Source organism: Phyllobates terribilis, unplaced genomic scaffold (genome assembly GCF_046119375.1).
Source record: "Phyllobates terribilis strain yellow unplaced genomic scaffold, ASM4611937v1 Scaffold_2__4_contigs__length_985480577, whole genome shotgun sequence".
Classification (NCBI taxonomy): Eukaryota; Metazoa; Chordata; class Amphibia; order Anura; family Dendrobatidae; genus Phyllobates; species Phyllobates terribilis.
The window spans coordinates 734,918,910-734,936,848 of record NW_027362762.1 but is presented as its reverse complement, the minus strand read 5'-3'; the positions used below and the strand labels follow the sequence as shown (position 1 = coordinate 734,936,848).

Here is a 17,939-nt window from a genome sequence, read left to right as displayed (position 1 = left end):
ACAGACCCCTACCTGGTTACGTCTCCCTGTTTTGGTGAAATGGACACCTTGCTTTTCTTCAAAAACTGCACCCGGTTGCGGACACGCCGTGACCATTCTAATATGTTTTTTTTTCTATTGTACCGTTTCTGTTTGTATTGGTTATGTTTTTCTAAAATATGTTTAGTCCCGGAGTACTGAATTTCACTAGGGGGGAATGTGGCACCCCAGGGGTCTGGTTTCCACAGTAACAGCAGTGTTATGTCTGAGAGCAGGTGGGAGGTCTCTTGGTCAGGAATCCTATGCATGCCACACCTCCTGCCCAGTCCTGGGAGGGGAAGGACTTCCCCTATATAAACCTGGGGCTGAGGCAGGGTTAGAAAAGAAGAATAGAGAGAAGAAGAGAAGCAGTGATAGGAAAGAAAGATCAGGAGCTCTGTGGGAGTCGTGCTAAGAGGAGATCAGGGCTGGAAGCTGTAGAGCTCGCCCTGATTGAAGATTTCTTACCGGACCCGGAGTCCGAGGCTGTGGGGACTAACTCCTACCCAGCAGCAGAAACCGACCGGCAGGGGATTTCAGGTCCTCTGGCCCAGAAACCCGAAGGCTCGGTCACACGTGTGGGACCAGCACCGCCGTCGTGGAGCGGAAGCTACTAGAAGGCCCCGAGTCACCGGCCATACGGGTGAGCACCACACGGTACACTCAGGGACGTGGGCTACCTTTACCCGCCTCTAGCAAGGTAGCCAGAAGAGTACAATTAGTTGGGGAGGCCTACAACTCCGCCTGGCCAAGGGGGATCCCATCTGCTCAAGGACTGACCAGGCCCCGACCGCTAGCCAGTACTCCGGGAGGGTCTATCTTTGTCACCAGTAAAGACCCTGAACTACACCGTATCGTCTCTGAGTGATTCCTGCTACCCCCATCATCCACGTCGGCTGCCCTGAGGCCATACCCCTCCCGTTGGGGGTTATACCATCCACGCTGCACCATCCTCCCACCGGCCTCAGCGGTTTGCCCTGCAGCGGCAGCTCCATAGCTGCATTCAACGGGTGGCGTAGTCGTTCTACATCTACTGCTAATATACCGCCACTTAGTCTGACTCCCTGGGCACGGACCGGGTCACCGCCACGAGACTACTACCCCTATCAGATCCGGCTCCGGGTAGTCCCTGCGTGCGCAACGCTGCATCACATAGGCCCAGGGCGCGTCAGTAGCATGAGACGGACTCTACAACCCACAGAAGTTGCTCAGGTAGTGCAGCTCATCCAGGATGGCACATCAATGTGACGTGCGGCAAGAAGGTTTGCTGTGTCTGTCAGCATAGTGTCCAGAGGCTGGAGGCGCTACCAGGGGACAGGCCAGTACACCAGGACACATGGAGGGGGCCGTAGGAGGGCAACAACCAAGCAGCAGGACTGCTACCTCTGCCTTTGTGCAAGGAGGAACAGGAGGAGCACTGCGAGAGCACTGCAAAATGACCTCCAGCAGGCCACAAATGTGAATGTGTCTGCACAAACGGTTAGAAACCGACTCCATGAGGGTGGTATGAGGGCCCGACGTCCACAGATGGGGGTTGTGCTCACAGCCCAACACCGTGCAGGACGCTTGGCATTTGCCACAGAACACCAGGATTGGCAAAGTCGCCACTGGCGCCCTGTGCTCTTCACAGATGAAAGCAGGTTCACACTGAGTACATGTGACAGACGTGACAGAGTCTGGAGACGCCGTGGAGAGCGATCCGCTGCCTGCAACATTGGCAGTGGATCAGTAATGGTGTGTGGTGGCATTTCTTTGGAGGGCCGCATAGCCCTCCATGTGCTCGCCAGAGGTAGCCTGACGGCCATTAGGTACCGAGAAGAGATCCTCAGACCCCTTGTGAGACCATATGCTGGTGCGGTTGGCTCTGGGTTCCTCCTAATGCAGGACAATGCCAGACCTCATGTGGCTGGAGTGTGTCAGCAGTTCCTGCAAGATGAAGGCATTGAAGCTATGGACTGGCCCGCCCGTTCCCCAGACCTGAATCCGATTGAGCACATCTGGGACATCATGTCTCGCTCCATCCATCAACGTCATGTTGCACCACAGACTGTCCAGGAGTTGGCGGATGCTTTAGTCCAGGTCTGGGAGGAGATCCCACAGGAGACCATCCGCAACCTCATCAGGAGCATGCCCAGGCGTTGTAGGGAGGTCATACAGGCCTGTGGAGGCCACACACAATACTGAGCCTCATTTTGACTTGTTTTAAGGATATTACATCAAAGCCTGTAGTGTGTTTTTCCACTTTAATTTTGGGGGTGACTCCAAATCCAGGCCTCCATTGGTTAATACATTTGATTTCCATTGATGATTTTTGTGTGATTTTGTTGTCAGCACATTCAACTTTGTACAGAACAAAGTATTCAATGGGAGTATTTCATTCATTCAGATCTAGGATGTGTTATTTGAGTGTTCCCTTTATTTTTTTGAGCAGTGAATGTATATATATATATATATATATATATATATATATATATGTGTGTGTGTGTGTGTACTGTATGTATATGTATACATAAAAAAAAAGTATTCATATCAAGTGAACTTTTCTATATTTCTTCTTAGATGTATTTTATTGGGATTTTATGTGATATACGAACACAAGGAGATGATACATGGTTTTCTAATTATTTGAAAAATATTAATCTGAAAATTGGGACGGGAATTTATATTCAACTCCTCCCACCCCCGAGTCAATACTTTGTAGGACCAACTGATATTGAAATTACTGCCGCAAGTTTTTGCGGTATGTCTCTACCAGCTTTACACATCTAGAGGCTGAAATTTTTGCTCATTTTTCTTTGCAAACTAGCTCTGGTTCAGTGAGATTGGATGGAGAGCATTTGTGAACAGCAGTTTTCAAGTATTGCCACATATTCTTAATGGGATTTAGGTCTGGACTGTGACTGGGCCATTGAATATGCTTTTATCTAAACCATTGCATTGTAGCTCAGGCAGTATGTTTAGGGTCGTTGTCTTGCTGCACAGTGAACCTACGCCCCTGTATCAAGTCTTTTGCAGCCTCTTCCAATAAACTCTGACCAGCTTCACTGTCCCTGCAGAAAAAAAAAGCCCCCAACATGATACTGCTACCACCATGTTTGACGCTGGGGATGGTAATTTCAGGGTGATGTGCAGGGTTAGTTTTCCGCTAGACATGGAGTTTTGCATTTAGCCCCAAAAGTTCTACTATTGTCTCATCTGACCAGAGCATCTTCTTCCCCATGCTAGCTATGTCCCTACAAGGCTTTTTGCAAACTGCAAACGGGACTTCTCATGGTTTGCTTTCCAAAATGTCTTTCTTCTTGCCACTCTTCCATAAAGGCCAGATTTGTGTAGTATACAAATAATAGTTGTCCTGTGCACAGATACTCCCACCTGAGCTGTGGATATCTGCAGCTCTTTCAGAGTGACCTAGCTGCTTCTCTCATTAGTGCTCTCCTTGCTTGGGATGTCTGTTTAGATGGTAGATTTGCAGTTGTGCCATACATGTTCTATTTTTGGAAGATGGATTGATCAGTGCTCCGTGAGATGTTCAAAGCTTGACCTATTTTTTTTTATAACCTAACCCTGCTATCAAACTACAGGGGGCTGAATAAAAATGCACGTCACAATTTTCAGATTTAGATTTTTTAAATATTTAGAAAACCATGTATAATTTCCTTTACACTTCACAAATACTTGCTACTTTGTTTTGTTATATCACGTAAAATTCAACTAAAATACATTTAAGTTTGCGGGTGTAGCGAGAAAAAATATGGAAAAGTTCAAGGGGTAAGAATACTTTTTCAAGGCACTGTATATATTTATATACACACAGTATTAGAATGCAACATATCATGATGATTGTTTCTTTTTTTGGCTATGAAATATGGTTGTCTCCTTTGACCAGGACTTTAGGAAGTAGCTGCTCCCACTTGCACATACATAGCACTAAAAGTTGTATATTTAACAAAGTGAAGTAATAACATTTACGACAGTGAAATACTGGAGTCTTCCTTAAAATGCTACTAAATATATGTTTTAAGAAACATTCCTGCAGTGTAGAAATAAAGAACAAAAACAGGTTAAATTCCAAAACTGCTGCCACTGACGTGTTTGTTTCATAGCTCACATGGCAGGATGTGACAGGAAAACTGTACATTTTATTATGTGGAAGAAGTGAAAATAGCCCTAACAGAACTATCTGTAAAATGCATTATCATTCAGCCCCTTCGCGGTGCCTTAGAGAATGAAAACAGAATGTCTTCTGGAGGCTGGTACAGAAGTAATTCCTCCCCAAATAAAATACTCATTACATAATACGCTAATGACCATTAGGTTCTCGGACTCTCCATAATGAACTGTTACACGTCAAGCTGCAGAGCGAACCTGGCACCCAAAACCCTGGGGTGTGCTAAGGAAATGACCGCAAGCTCCAAGCACACCAGCATTTATCAGAACATCAAGTTCATTGGAGAAAGCTCCTAATATGCAAGGGGGGGTACCCAGACTGGGGTATAACAAACATATGCACCATTGCTTTAACCCCTTAGTGACCATGGCAATTTTAACCGTAAAGAGAACCTGTCATCGTGATTTTATATGTGTCACCCTGGCCTGGATGCCACAAAATGTAATAAAGCTGTGTCTGAGAGCAAGGGGGAGGTTCTCTAGTCAGGGGAACATTAGCATGCAGTACCTCCTGTCTCAGGCCAGTAGGGGGAGCAGGCTGCCCCTATAAAAGCTGGTGCTGGGGGCAGGGTTAGAGAGAGCTGGACGACCTGTCTCAGGATTCAGGTCCCAGAGCAGAGAGGGACAGTTGTATTGCACCTAAGAGGAAGTGTGGCAGGAGGAGAGCCACAAGCCAGAGACAAGAGGCGAAGAGAGCATGTCTTGGCAGATAACGGACTTAATTTACCAGACTTTGGTGTCTGAGGCTGGGAGGATTCCACATCCCCCAGCAGATAACCAGTCTGGCCCGGCTGCGGGGTACCTTTGACACACGTACCTCCGCTGAGATTAAAATGAGGTTCTATGGATGTAAGCAGCGGGCACAGGACAGCATCAGAGACTATGCCCTAAATCTGCAGGAAGCCTTGAGGGCTATTCAACAAACTGACCCTGGCAGTGTGCAGGAAACGGATAAGCTGCTAACAGAACAGTTCATAGAAGGTCTGCTGTCTAGCGCCCACAGGGCCCAACTGCGCCTCATGTTCTTTCAGAACCCCGACCTGACCTTTGCCCAATTTAAGGACAGGGCCATAAGGGTGCTCTGTGAATCCGCAACCAGTGGCGCTATAAACCCCCGGCGCCCTGCTATCACCTACCACCTGGAGGCGGCGCCCTCCTCTATGGACCCCATGGGGGCTGATGCACAGGCCCTGAACCAAGCCCCGTCGAAAGACCTGCACCACCAAGTCCAGGAGCTGACCAGGAGCATCGCGGCGTTGACCAGGACCGTCCAGACGTTGCAAGTGGACCCGTCAAGACCCATCGATCGGGCTTCAAGTCCGGAGGATGTCCCGTGGCGTCGACAGAGGAGGATCCCGTCGTTGCGAGGGAGGCCCACAGACCGCTACGCAGAGGATGGACAGCCCATTTGCCGTCGATGCAACCAGCCCGGACACATTTCCAGGTACTGTAATTTAAACGGGTCCAACCTGGGGCAGAGGGCCAACCCCCAGGCATAAGATCACCAGGCCCTTATAATTGGCGCGATAAGTTGGGGGGCGCCCGGTTTTACCCGTGGTGCTGGACGGTATCCCCATGAGCGCCTTGCTGGATACTGGGTCGCAAGTAACCACTATCCCTTATGTACTTTTTAAGCAGTATTGGACTGATGCTGATATCACACGGTATCCAGACAGTAACTTGAGCATCATCGCCAGTAATGGCTTACCCGTGCCGCAGATGGGGTTCAAGGAGATGACCATTAAAATTGGTAAAGTTGAACTACCGGCACAGGGAGTAATTATTGTGGACATTGACCGTCGTGAAAGTCACCCTAAAATAACTGTGGGTACTAATGTAATTGAAAATTGTCTTTCAGAGGTAATTGTAATTCTACAACAGGTGGCGGTGAATGCTAGTTCCAGCCAACAGAGAGTCCTCAACAAGGAGATAAAAGCCCTGATGAGACGGCAGCAGGTAGAACTGTCTGGTGGTGAGATCGGTAGCGTAAGACTGAGTGACCCATTCCCCATTTCCATGCCTCCCAAAAGTGAAATGATGATCTGGTGTCGGACTGCAATCGGGTTGAGAGGTAGAGACTACCAAGCCATGGTAGAACCCGTGTACTCAGACAGCAGGCCCACCATTTTGACAGCCAGGTAGGTGGTTGATGTCCGTCATGGGAGGGTGCCCGTTCGCATTCTCAACATTGGGGAGAGAGAGGTACACTTACCCAGGTACGCTACACTTGCCAAACTGTTTGTTGTCGAACACAAAGCTATCAGGGCCGTGGAACCCTTGCCTCCATCTCCTCAGGCGGAGGGTAATGGCTCCCAGAAACAAAAGGAGGACTGGTGCCAGAAACTCCATGTGGGTGCTGACTCCACTCCCCTGCACCAAAAACAAGGAGTCTACCGGGTGGTACAGGAGTACGAGAGAGTCTTTAGTAAGCACCCGCTAGACTTCGGCAGAGTAAAGGGGATAGAACACCACATCCCCACAGGGAGCCACCCACCGATAAAAGAAAGACACAGACCTGTACCCCCTGCACATTATCAGAACGCAAAGGGCATGCTAAGAGAAATGAAAGAAGCTGGGGTCATTAGAGATAGCTGTAGCCCCTGGGCAGCCCCCTTGGTTCTGGTGAAAAAGAAGGACGGCACCATGAGAATGTGCGTGGACTATAGACAAATCAACCGTATCACCCACAAAGATGCATATCCGCTGCCTAGAATAGAGGAGTCTTTAGCCGCACTAAAATCAGCTAACTTCTTTTCTACTTTGGACCTTACTAGCGGGTACTGGCAGGTTCCTGTGGCAGAGGTTGACAAGGAGAAGACCGCCTTCACCACCCCGATGGGACTGAGCGAGTTCAACTGTATGCCTTTCGGGCTCTGCAACGCACCAGGGACCTTTCAGCGGCTGATGGAATGCTGTCTAGGGCACCGAAACTTCGAGACGGTCCTCCTTTACCTGGACGACGTGATCGTCTATTCGAAGACCTACGAGGACCATCTCAAGCACCTGGCTACTACCGAAGGTTCATCCCCGGGTTCACTAAGATGGCAGCTCCTATGCAGGACCTCCTGATCGGACAGTCTAAGTCCAGGAGCCAAAAGCCGCCCTTCAAGTGGGATATACCGGAAGAGGAGTCCTTCCGCCAGTTGAAGATGTCCCTCACGGGGGATGAGATCCTGGCCTACCCTGATTATGGTCAGCCTTTTATTCTCCACACGGACGCCAGTAATGTGGGACTGGGAGCCGTACTGTCCCAAAACCAACAGGGCAGAGAAAGGGTGATCGCGTACGCCAGCCGGAAGCTGAGGAACCCGGAGAATTACAGCTCCTTCAAGCTAGAATTCTTGGCGGTGGTGTGGGCCGTGACGGAACGCTTCAAGCATTACCTGGCCTCTGCAAAGTTCACCGTGTACACGGACAACAACCCGTTGACAAACCTGGACAATGCAAGACTGGGTGCCCTAGAACAGCGGTGGATGGCCCGTCTCTCCGACTATGACTTTGTGATCAAGTACCGGGCCGGCAAAACCAATGCCAACACTGACGCCCTATCGAGGATGCCTCACTTACCTGAAGGTGACGAAGACCCAGAAGAGCTGGAGGAGGTAGAACGGTATGGAGCCGCTCAATACTCCCACCGCGTGAAGGAGGAGGATCTAACAACCGTGATGATCAATCCCCTACCTCACCACAGCTGGGCCGAGACCCAAGATAGTGACCCTGCCATCCGCCTGGTGAAAGATCTGCTGACCCAGGAAGACGCCCGCATGGATCTGGATGCCCCAGAGGAAGCCAAGCAGCTATGGAAAGAGAAGAGCAAGCTGTTCCTCTACGAAGGCAAGTTGTGCAGAAGGATTGTCAACCACCGGACGCACGAGCTGACCTGGCAAGTCGTGGTTCCAAGGCGGGATGCAGCTATGGTCCTGGGGGCTTACCATGACAGAGCGGGGCACTTCGGTTGGAAGAAACTGGAGTTCCTGCTAAGAGGAAGGTTCTTTTGGGTCGGCATGAGAGGGGCTGTAGAAAAGTGGTGCAGAGACTGTGGCCCTTGTCACCTAAGGAGGAAGGACCGCACCAGCCAGAAGACACCCTTGAGGCCCATTGTCACCACGCAGCCTCTTGAGCTGGTAGCTCTAGACCACGTCAAGTTGGCTCCAAGCCGGTCAGGGTACATCTATGCCCTGACAATCGTGGACCACTATTCCCGTTTTCTCGTGGTGGTCCCGGTAAAAGACTTGACAGCCCAAACAGCGGCCAGAGCCTTCCAGCAATACTTCTGTCGTCCACACGGGTATCCGGAACAGGTCCTGACAGACCAGGGTCCAGCGTTTGAAGCTGAAATCTTCCAGGAGTTCTGCAACCTCTATGGCTGTAAGAAGATTCGGACAACGCCGAATCCACAAACCAACGGGATGTGTGAGAAAATGAACAATATAGTCATAGATCTCCTGAAGACGTTGCCCCTGGAGGAACGCAGCCTGTGGCCAGAAAAACTGCCGGACCTGATAGACTTATACAATCATATCCCGGTGAATGCTACAAACTGCACCCCGGCTTACCTGATGCGAGCCAGACCAGATAAGCTGCCCGTAGACCAGGAGATGGGAGTCCTAACACCTGAGGACACCTCCCGGATGCGGACTGGGATACGGAAAGGCAACTGCAGTACAAGAAGGTACAGGAGAGTGTGGAGAAGAGCCTGGCCCAGGTGAGAGAGAGGCAAGAAAAACTCTTCAACCAACACGCCCCTGCTGGTCCCCTAGAACCTGGTGAGCAAGTCCTGAAGCGGAAGAGAAGGCTACATAAGTTGGACGACCAGTGGGAAAGGGAACCCTACACCATACTGCAGTGTGATCACGACAACCCGAAGATGTGCGTGATCACCAAGGACGGAGGAGAAACCACTAGTACCGTCTCCAGAGACTACCTCAAAAGGTGCCCCGAGCAACTCCGTAGTGCAGAAGAGGATCAGAGTGACCTTGAACCCGCAGAGGACAAGTAAGAAATGATCAGCACCGTTCTCGGAGAGTTCCCTCAGTCCTGGACTCGCATAAATGATGCCATAGTGGTACCTGTCCTGCATTTCCTGCAACCAACTGCGCAACAACCTGCACCAGAGCCGGAAGGTGAAAAGGAGCAAGCAGTTCCAGAGGCAGAAGAGCCTGTACCAGCAGCCCAGGAGAGTCAACCCTCTGCTGACAGTGAGCCTGCCATGCCTGCGGTAAGCCAAAGGACCCGCAGACAGCTGCCTGCCCTACCTGTACACCCAGCTGGTAGCTGTACCCCTAACACTAGTGAGGAAAGCCAGGTTGGTCCACCACCAGACAGTGGGCTACGTAGGTCAACCAGGAGCACAAAGGGGCAGAAACCCGCTCGCTGGAGAATATAGGGTGCACTAAAATTGTAAATAACCCTGTTGCCAAATGTTGAAATGTTACATGCATGTTTGGTAATAGTGTGTTTCAGTTTCTTGCAGCTACCGTGAGGACTCAAAGGTTATGGACTTTTTATAACCGGGACCTTGTATGGACTGCGTTCGGAGCCTGACCCAGGAATGAACTAAGACTGTAAAGGACTTGGGGTAGGACAGACCCCCTCCTGGTTAAGGCTCCCCGTTGTGTTGGTGATATGGACACCTGGTCACAGACCACACTGTGACCTTAAGAACTCAATCTGTGCGTCGTCTGTCTGTTATTGTTTTATGGTTATGCATATTATCTTTGTTTACTGTTTAGTCCCGGAGTACTAAATTTCTCTAGGGGGGAATGTGTCACCCTGGCCTGGATGCCACAAAATGTAATAAAGCTGTGTCTGAGAGCAAGGGGGAGGTTCTCTAGTCAGGGGAACATTAGCATGCAGTACCTCCTGTCTCAGGCCAGTAGGGGGAGCAGGCTGCCCCTATAAAAGCTGTTGCTGGGGGCAGGGTTAGAGAGAGCTGGACGACCTGTCTCAGGATTCAGGTCCCAGAGCAGAGAGGGACAGTTGTATTGCACCTAAGAGGAAGTGTGGCAGGAGGAGAGCCACAAGCCAGAGACAAGAGGCGAAGAGAGCCTGTCTTGGCAGATAACGGACTTAATTTACCAGACTTTGGTGTCTGAGGCTGGGAGGATTCCACATCCCCCAGCAGATAACCAGTCCACAGGGGACTGTATATTCCTTGGCCTAAGAAGCCTGGAGGCCCTGCCACAACAGAAGGGACCAGCAAAGCCGTACAAGGCTGGGAGCAGAAAGGAACCCACGTCGCAGGCCATACAGGCAAGAATACACGGAAAGCTCGGAAAAGTGGGCTGTTACCCTATAACGAGGAGATAGCCAGGAGCACAGAAAGCACGGTAGGCCTGCACCCTCACCCTGACCAGGGCCAATTTCCCCGTTGCTCTCAGACATCCAGGTCCCCTCCTAGCTGGGACAGTTTGTGGGTCAATTTACCTGTTCTAGTAAAGACCCTGGACTGCAACCTGTTGTCTGCGTGCTCCTTGCTCCTCCAGCACTATCAGCACTGGGACTCTCACTACCATCACTCCCAACATCCACTACACTGCCCTGGAGCCGCACTCTTCTCGTGGGGAGTCTCACCATCCCAGCTGCATACATCATCAGCCCCAGCGGTCTGCCTTGCAGCGGCGGTTCCTAATGACCACAAATCCACGGGTGGCGTAGTCGGATATAATCATCAGCACATAACGGACTACCACTGGCCTGACCACCCTGAGCCACGGAACCGGGTTGCCACTACTACTCCCATCGTTCCCCTATTGCCCGGATCCGAGTGCCCCACGGCCCAGGGGGCGAGTCATATACACCAAACTGATGTCACGTAGGTAAAGGCGCTTCAATGCCGACTAAATCCTTACGTTTCTTGCAGAAATCTGTTCTACTGTGTAAGAGAAATCAATCGTTGAAGATGTATGCTAATGAGTCGCAGGTACTGAGGGGTGAGATTTTGGACTTAAAGGGGTTGTCCGGTCAAAAGTGATAAGTCTGCAGTTACTCCGTGTGACTGCAGATTTATTAATCCCCAAGCGCAGGCATTGTATGTTGTGGGGATTCGCCGGTTTCAGACCCGGTAACAGAGGGTATGTATGAGTTGGAATTAATGGCGCTATATAAATGAGTAAAATAAATAAATAAAATAATGTGCCATTGCAAGCACTGATACCCATACTTATACAATTTATCCTTTACAATGGCTAGGCCGGTAAGCCAGCAACCAAATTGGCAAAAGGTCAATTATGCAGTCTTTAGGTCTGGTAGATAGTATATTGTTCACATGAAATTATATCTATGACACACGCCACAAGGTACAATTATTAGACTCCGGCAGAGCTAGTGACCCACTTTTTGTAAATTTGCCCTAAACTAACAGGTGGTTGTGATTTTTACCTTGGGTAAGTCTTCCAGCATGGCTTATTGTGCATGGCATGCAGTAACCTGACCTAAGGTGCTTTCATGAACATTTTTTTGTAATCTATACTTATCTAGATTAGCCTCTGTCAAGATACACTTCTCTGTTTATGCCATAAAATTCTTTACTATATTAATCGGCTTGTGGATGTGAATGTGTGTCACCCTGGCCTGGATGCCACAAATATAATAAAGCTGTGTCTGAGAGCAAGGGGGAGGTTCTCTGGTCAGGGGAACATTAGCATGCAATACCTCCTGTCACAGGCCAGTAGGGGGAGCAGGCTGCCCCTATAAAAGCTGGAACTGGGGGCAGGGTTAGAGAGAACTGGACGACCTGTCTCAGCACTGAGAGGTGTCCCAGAGCAGTGAGGGACAGTTGTATTGCACCCTAAGAGGACGTGTGGCAGTAGGAGAGCCACAAGCCAGGGACAAGAGGTGAAGTGCGCCTGTCCTGGTAGACAAAGAACCCAATTTACCAGACTTTGGCGTCTGAGGCTGTGAGGACTCCACGTCCTACAGCAGATAACCAGTCCGCAGGGGACTGTATGTTCCTTGGCCTAAGAAGCCCGGAGGTTCCGCCACACCAGAAGGGACCAGCAAAGCCGTACCAGGCCGGGAATAGAAAGGGACCCAAGTTGCAGGCCATACGGGCGAGAAGACACGGTGAGCTCGGGAACGTGGGCTGTTACCCTATAAGGAGGAAATAGCCAGAAGGAGCGCAGAGAGCACGGTAGGCCTACACCCTCACCCTGACCAGGGCCAATTTCCCGTTTGCTCTCAGACGTCCAGGCCCCCCCCTTCCTAGCCTGGCCTGTTTGTGGGTCAGTCCACCTGTTCTATTAAAGACCCTGGACTTCAACCTGTTGTCTGTGTGCTCCTTGCTCCTCCAGCACTAATGGCGCTGGAACGCCCTACACCATCACCCCCATCTTCTACTATACTGCCCTGGGGCCGCACTCCTCCCGTGGGAGTTATACAGTCTCAGCTGCACACACTATCAGCCCCAGTGGTCTGCACTGCAGCGGCGGTTAACCCTGACCGCAATCCACGGGTGGCGTAGTCGGACATCACTTAAAACTTATAAAGGGACTACCACTGGTCTGACCACCCTGAGCCACGGACCGGGTCGCCACTACTACCCCCGTCGTCTCCCTATTGCCCGGTTCCGAGTGCCCCACGGCCCAGGGGGCGAGTCAAATGCAAAAAATGGTCTTGACACCAAGTATGAAGGCCCACACGTAGAGATCTTGACACTATGGAGTCTCAGGAATTTCTTCTGAAGACTATGACAAGGAGCACAGGTTAAGCAGATACAGCCAATTCTGCAGCTCGCAGGGTCAGGGTTTGTATTAACCTCCACTTATGCAAAATAGGCAATAAATGAGCTGTATAGTGTTGTATATCATACTGTTGAACTTCATTTAACTTTAGAAAACGTCTCCTAAAATATTGAAGGGATCCATTCATTCACAGCATTCCAGATTATTCACTCATCATCGGCAATGTATTGCAAAATACATGGTATTAGGGGAAACAATTTGGCAGGGATAAATGTAATAATTCCAGTGCATCATAAGAGTTCTGAGCCATAGCAACCTAAAGAGGATGGTCCTATAAAGACAACCCTATATGCCCTATCTTAGTTAGGAGTCCCTATATAAGTCTGAGCAGAGAGCCACTGCCAAGGATCCTTATCTAAAAAGCATAGCAGATAATTCAAGACAGACAAATTCAAGGTGAAGGAACATGCCTTATAGGATGGCTAAGGGTTTGTTCACATGTCTCAGATTTGCCCAAGGAAAATCCGACATGTATTTTAGAAGAGGAACTGTGGCAGATATCCGAACATGACACTCATATTTCTAACTCAGATGTTCTGCAGATAAACATTTGAATTAGCCTGCTAAGTTTCGCTGTGGATAATTTTCTATAGAAATAATGTGCATGTCACTCCTTTTTTTCACCGCATATCTGAGCACATTCTAATGGAACCTGTGGATAGAGTTAAAAAACCCATGCATTTGAGAATCCTCATCAGGTCCTGAACATATCAACTACCATAAGGTTGCGTTCACATGCAACTGCAGCGTATTTTTTTTTTGCAGCAGTTATTTTAATCTGGAAAGAAATTTTCTTCCTGAGGCACAGTTCTTTAAAGGGATATTCTTATCAGTTGTCCTCAGAAGTGCAATGCTCTTCAGCCTCTTGCTTGGCCGAGGCAACGAGCCCCTGATAGACTGACAGTTCAGACCAGCGACATTGTCATCCCACTGGCCCAAACTGTGCACTCCCCAAAACTGGCAGGATCCAGAGTTTGTAAGCGCGGTGCTTCATGATTTCCTCTTAAGGGTATGTGCACACAACTTCATTGTCAGGTGGGCAAACCAAGAAGAAGACGCTTCCAGAAACACCAGCACTTTTTTTTCCTGAAGCATCACTTTTGGTAATTTGCTGAGCACTTTTTCAATGTTTTTGACCACTAGCTTTTTTTTTTTAGCATTCTTACCGTGTTTTTGTGGCGTCTTATTTTACTGGTGTTTTCTGGTCATTTTTTTAACTCCACAAAACAATGATAAAGCGTTAGCGTTTTTTGAAGTAAGAATGCTGACACAATGCTTCTAAAGAGGAATGTCTTCCATGCGTCTTTTCAGCCTTCCCATCGACTTTTATTGTATATTATAGAACGTCTTCAAAGCTGAAAACGTCTGAATAATGGTCAACTCACTTCTTTTTAGCCGCTTGGCGTCTTTGGAAACCAGTGGCAAAGTGATTAAAGAGGTTGTCCACTACTTTTACATTGATGGCCTATCCTTAGGATAAGTCATCAATGTCTGATTGGTCAGGGTCCGACACCCGGCACCCCCGTCAATCAGCTGTTATTGGTGTTGGTGACAACCAGCCAGATGTACTCACTTGCCGAGCTGCTCAGTCTACTTGTAGTGGCTGCCGCAGGGTACTACACATCCACCTCCTATTCAAATCATTAAGGGGCGGATGTGCAGTACCCAGCAGCGGCCACTACAAGTAGACGGAGCAACTCAGCAAGTAAGCACTTCAGGCCACTGCTGCCGACACTGATAACAGCTGATCTGCGGGGGTGCCAGGCGTCGGACCCTGACCAATCAGACATTGATGCCCTATCCCAAGGATAGGCCATCAATGTAAAAGTAATGGACAACTTCTTTAAAAGACGCTCAATAGCCTGAACATTTGCACAGCAAGTAATTTTTACATAAAAATGCATATGTTCATGCTTTTGATCATTTTCTATGTGCTTTTTCAGGCAGGTTTTGGATCTGAACCACCTGCAAAAAAAATATAGAGGGTACTTAATAGCAAGTAAGTTGCAATGTTACTTGTTTTTACAAGTACTTTGTAAGTAATTTTAACAATTTATGTTGTTGAGAAACCACTTTAACATGAAAATATGATGTTACTGATTGACTCCTAGTTAGAAAAGTTCGAGAGGTGAACAAATTGAGCCCCCCATGTCATCCTTCTTTTTTACTGCAGAACATGAACAGAAAGAAAAGTAGGCATGGGTGGGGAGATAAGGTTGTGCCAGCCCCCCTGGTACTACAGACCCTATAACAACTGCAGACGTTGCTTACTCGTAGCTGTGACACTAAATTCACACCCAGCTGTACAGAGCTATATTCAGATGTGAGGCTGCCTATGTGTCATTTGGAAATCCTTGCCTGTAAAAATAGCACTGGATACTCCCAGCAACAGAAGCAACAGGCTGCGCATTTTTTTTCCTTTCTGTGGTTTTAGTCTGCTTTTACTACATGATCACTCCTAAAATATTTTGCTTATCTAAAAATCTTCCAAAGTGATAAGGATACGACCTTATTATCAAGATGATATTTGGTTTCCATGACCATATCATAACACACATAAATTGAATACATGTAAACTTACCAAGAACATTAATGTTTTAGTTAACATTTTTGGCCAGTTGCGAGACTAGATTGTAATAATTTTGGAATCTGGATTTTCTGTATGAAATGTATCTTCAACTAAATAATAAGTATAAGACGAGTCTTATTTAACCCCTTCATGACCAGGCAATTTTTCATTTTTGCGCTTTCGACCTTCCCTTTTTTCACGAGCAAGAATGTTTGTGTATTTTTCTGTTGACATAGCAAGTTATAGTTTTGAAGGATAGCATTCATTTTAAAAAAGAATGGACAGCAAAATAGGAAAAAGTCACGGGGGCGGCAACAGCGTTGGTTCAGTCACCGCTCTGAGTATACAGAAAGCGGCTGTAACCGCGTCCCCGACCCCAATGCAGAGCGAGTGACAGTCAGGACTGGGGCCGCGGTTACATCCGCCACTCTGAAGAGCGGTGACTGAACCAGCGCCGGCCCCGTGACTCATACCCGAACGTTCACATTATACCTTTTCTCTGATTGTTCCTCACCTGGGTTTGGCTCCCACTCCTGAGAAAAAATACTGAACGAATACTGATAGTGGCCTATGGCTTCAAATCCAAAATGTCAGTTTCACAAGCTGCTTTCCTATTGCTTTTCTGTCAAGATGACTGTAATTTGCATCCGCTATAGTTTCTTCATTTCAAACTTTCTTGACCTCCCTATGCCAACTGGTGGTCTCAACATGTCTAAGTGCCCCTTAGACCTTCAACGATGGCCTCTTACCCAGCTACCAGAACCCTGCTCTGCAATGATGAGTGTCAAAACCCCCAAAACAGCAGCCATCAGAAGACATTACACAGCATATTCATTTAACCCTTAAAACATACCTTTAGCGAAATAGATAACTAAATGAATAAATACACACAACACGTTGACTTAGTGGATAATTTTCTGGCCATGTCCTTTATTAAAAATTCCTTAAAATACAGAGATAACCAAACTTCAGCAACTCATGTAACAGTTTATTCTTTCTTAAACCAAAAGCTCAAGCTCGTCAACCCAAAATACCTATGGTCCATTCAGTTACCTGAACAACTGACCCTGAGGCTGCGACGTATCAATTCAAGGGAGGGAGGGTGGGTCAGCACCAGTTAATGCGATGCCGAGGACTGACACAGATCCTCAGCGCCGCCATCTTTTATCCCCCCCACGGTCCCCATATTTACAAACATATTGCCCTTTCAGCATATGTCACCGAAGGAAGAAACACAGTCTTTCTCTGCGACGTAAAGCTAAATGGCTAACCTCCCCAGCCAACCACCGTTCTTTTCCTCCCCTTGTACGTGCGGGGAGAACTTGGCGGGACAGTATGTATGTATCAGTCCGTAGCTGTATGATTTCAGCCATATACAGAGCCTTAAAAAAGTATTCATACTGTGTGAACTTTTCCACTTTTTTTCACGTCACACCCACAAACTTACATTTTTTTACTTGGCGCTTATGTGATATACCAACACAAATTAGCAAGTGTTTGTGAAATGTAAAGGAAATATGGCTAATTATTTTAAAACTATATAACTCTGAAAACTGCAGTTTGTATTTACATATACATTTACATATGCATTACAATTTATATTGCTAAAATGTTAAAAGTCCGGCTATGTTAATTTGGTTAGGATTCTGTGTTTATTAATGCAATATAATGGGGTATATTCCACTTTTTAATTCTCTGCAAAAAAAAACAAAAATATATACAATGCAATGTAATAGCAAACGTAAAAAAGACAATCATGTTAATGGCACTTACCAATTAAGAAGAATGTATAGACATCTTTATCACCTTCACTAAAGTCTTTTATATTCCCAGCGAGAAGAAGCCATAATCCAACGCCAATTATGGCTGATCCTGCAAGCTGTAAATACAGAAAAAAATAATAATATTATATTATAATATATAAAGGGAAACCGTGTAAAACAATAAAAAATATTCAGTACATATAAGATGTCTACAAACCAGGCTTTTGTGGTATATAAAAGCGGATCAATCATGTTATACACTACTGTCACATTTCAAAAGACAAAAAAAGACATAAAAACACATTACTTATATTTACAAATTTATAGTTTTTCAATATCATTTCCAAACAAGAAGAAGAAAACATCACCAAAGAGACCATTACAGAAGACCATGTTGACTTGTTAGGTAAGATGATGATGGTAAGGATGGAAGTGATTGGAAGGACAGGAGATAGGAAAAGTGCCTGGGATTGGATAAAAGTAACACATATATACAGTAAAGACCAAAAGTTTGGACACACCTTCTCATTTAAAGATTTTTCTGTATTTTCATGACTATGAAAATTGTACATTCACACTGAAGGCATCAAAACTATGAATTAACACATGTGGAATTATATACTTAACAAAAAAGTGTGAAACAACTGAAAATATGTCTTATATTCTAGGTTCTTCAAAGTA

At 47.3% G+C, this 17,939-nt stretch overlaps 1 protein-coding gene across 2 annotated transcripts in view; it reads right to left on the bottom strand.

The window, feature by feature from the left end:
* The window catches only part of LOC141227055 (tetraspanin-2-like), a 255,304-nt gene that overhangs the window by 135,130 nt on the left and 102,235 nt on the right, over positions 1–17,939 (bottom strand). For both annotated transcript variants that reach the window (XM_073667198.1, XM_073667199.1), the window contains exon 2: positions 17,269–17,374. In XM_073667198.1, coding sequence (XP_073523299.1) covers positions 17,269–17,374 — 106 coding nt within the window. The remainder of the gene's footprint in view (positions 1–17,268; positions 17,375–17,939) is intronic.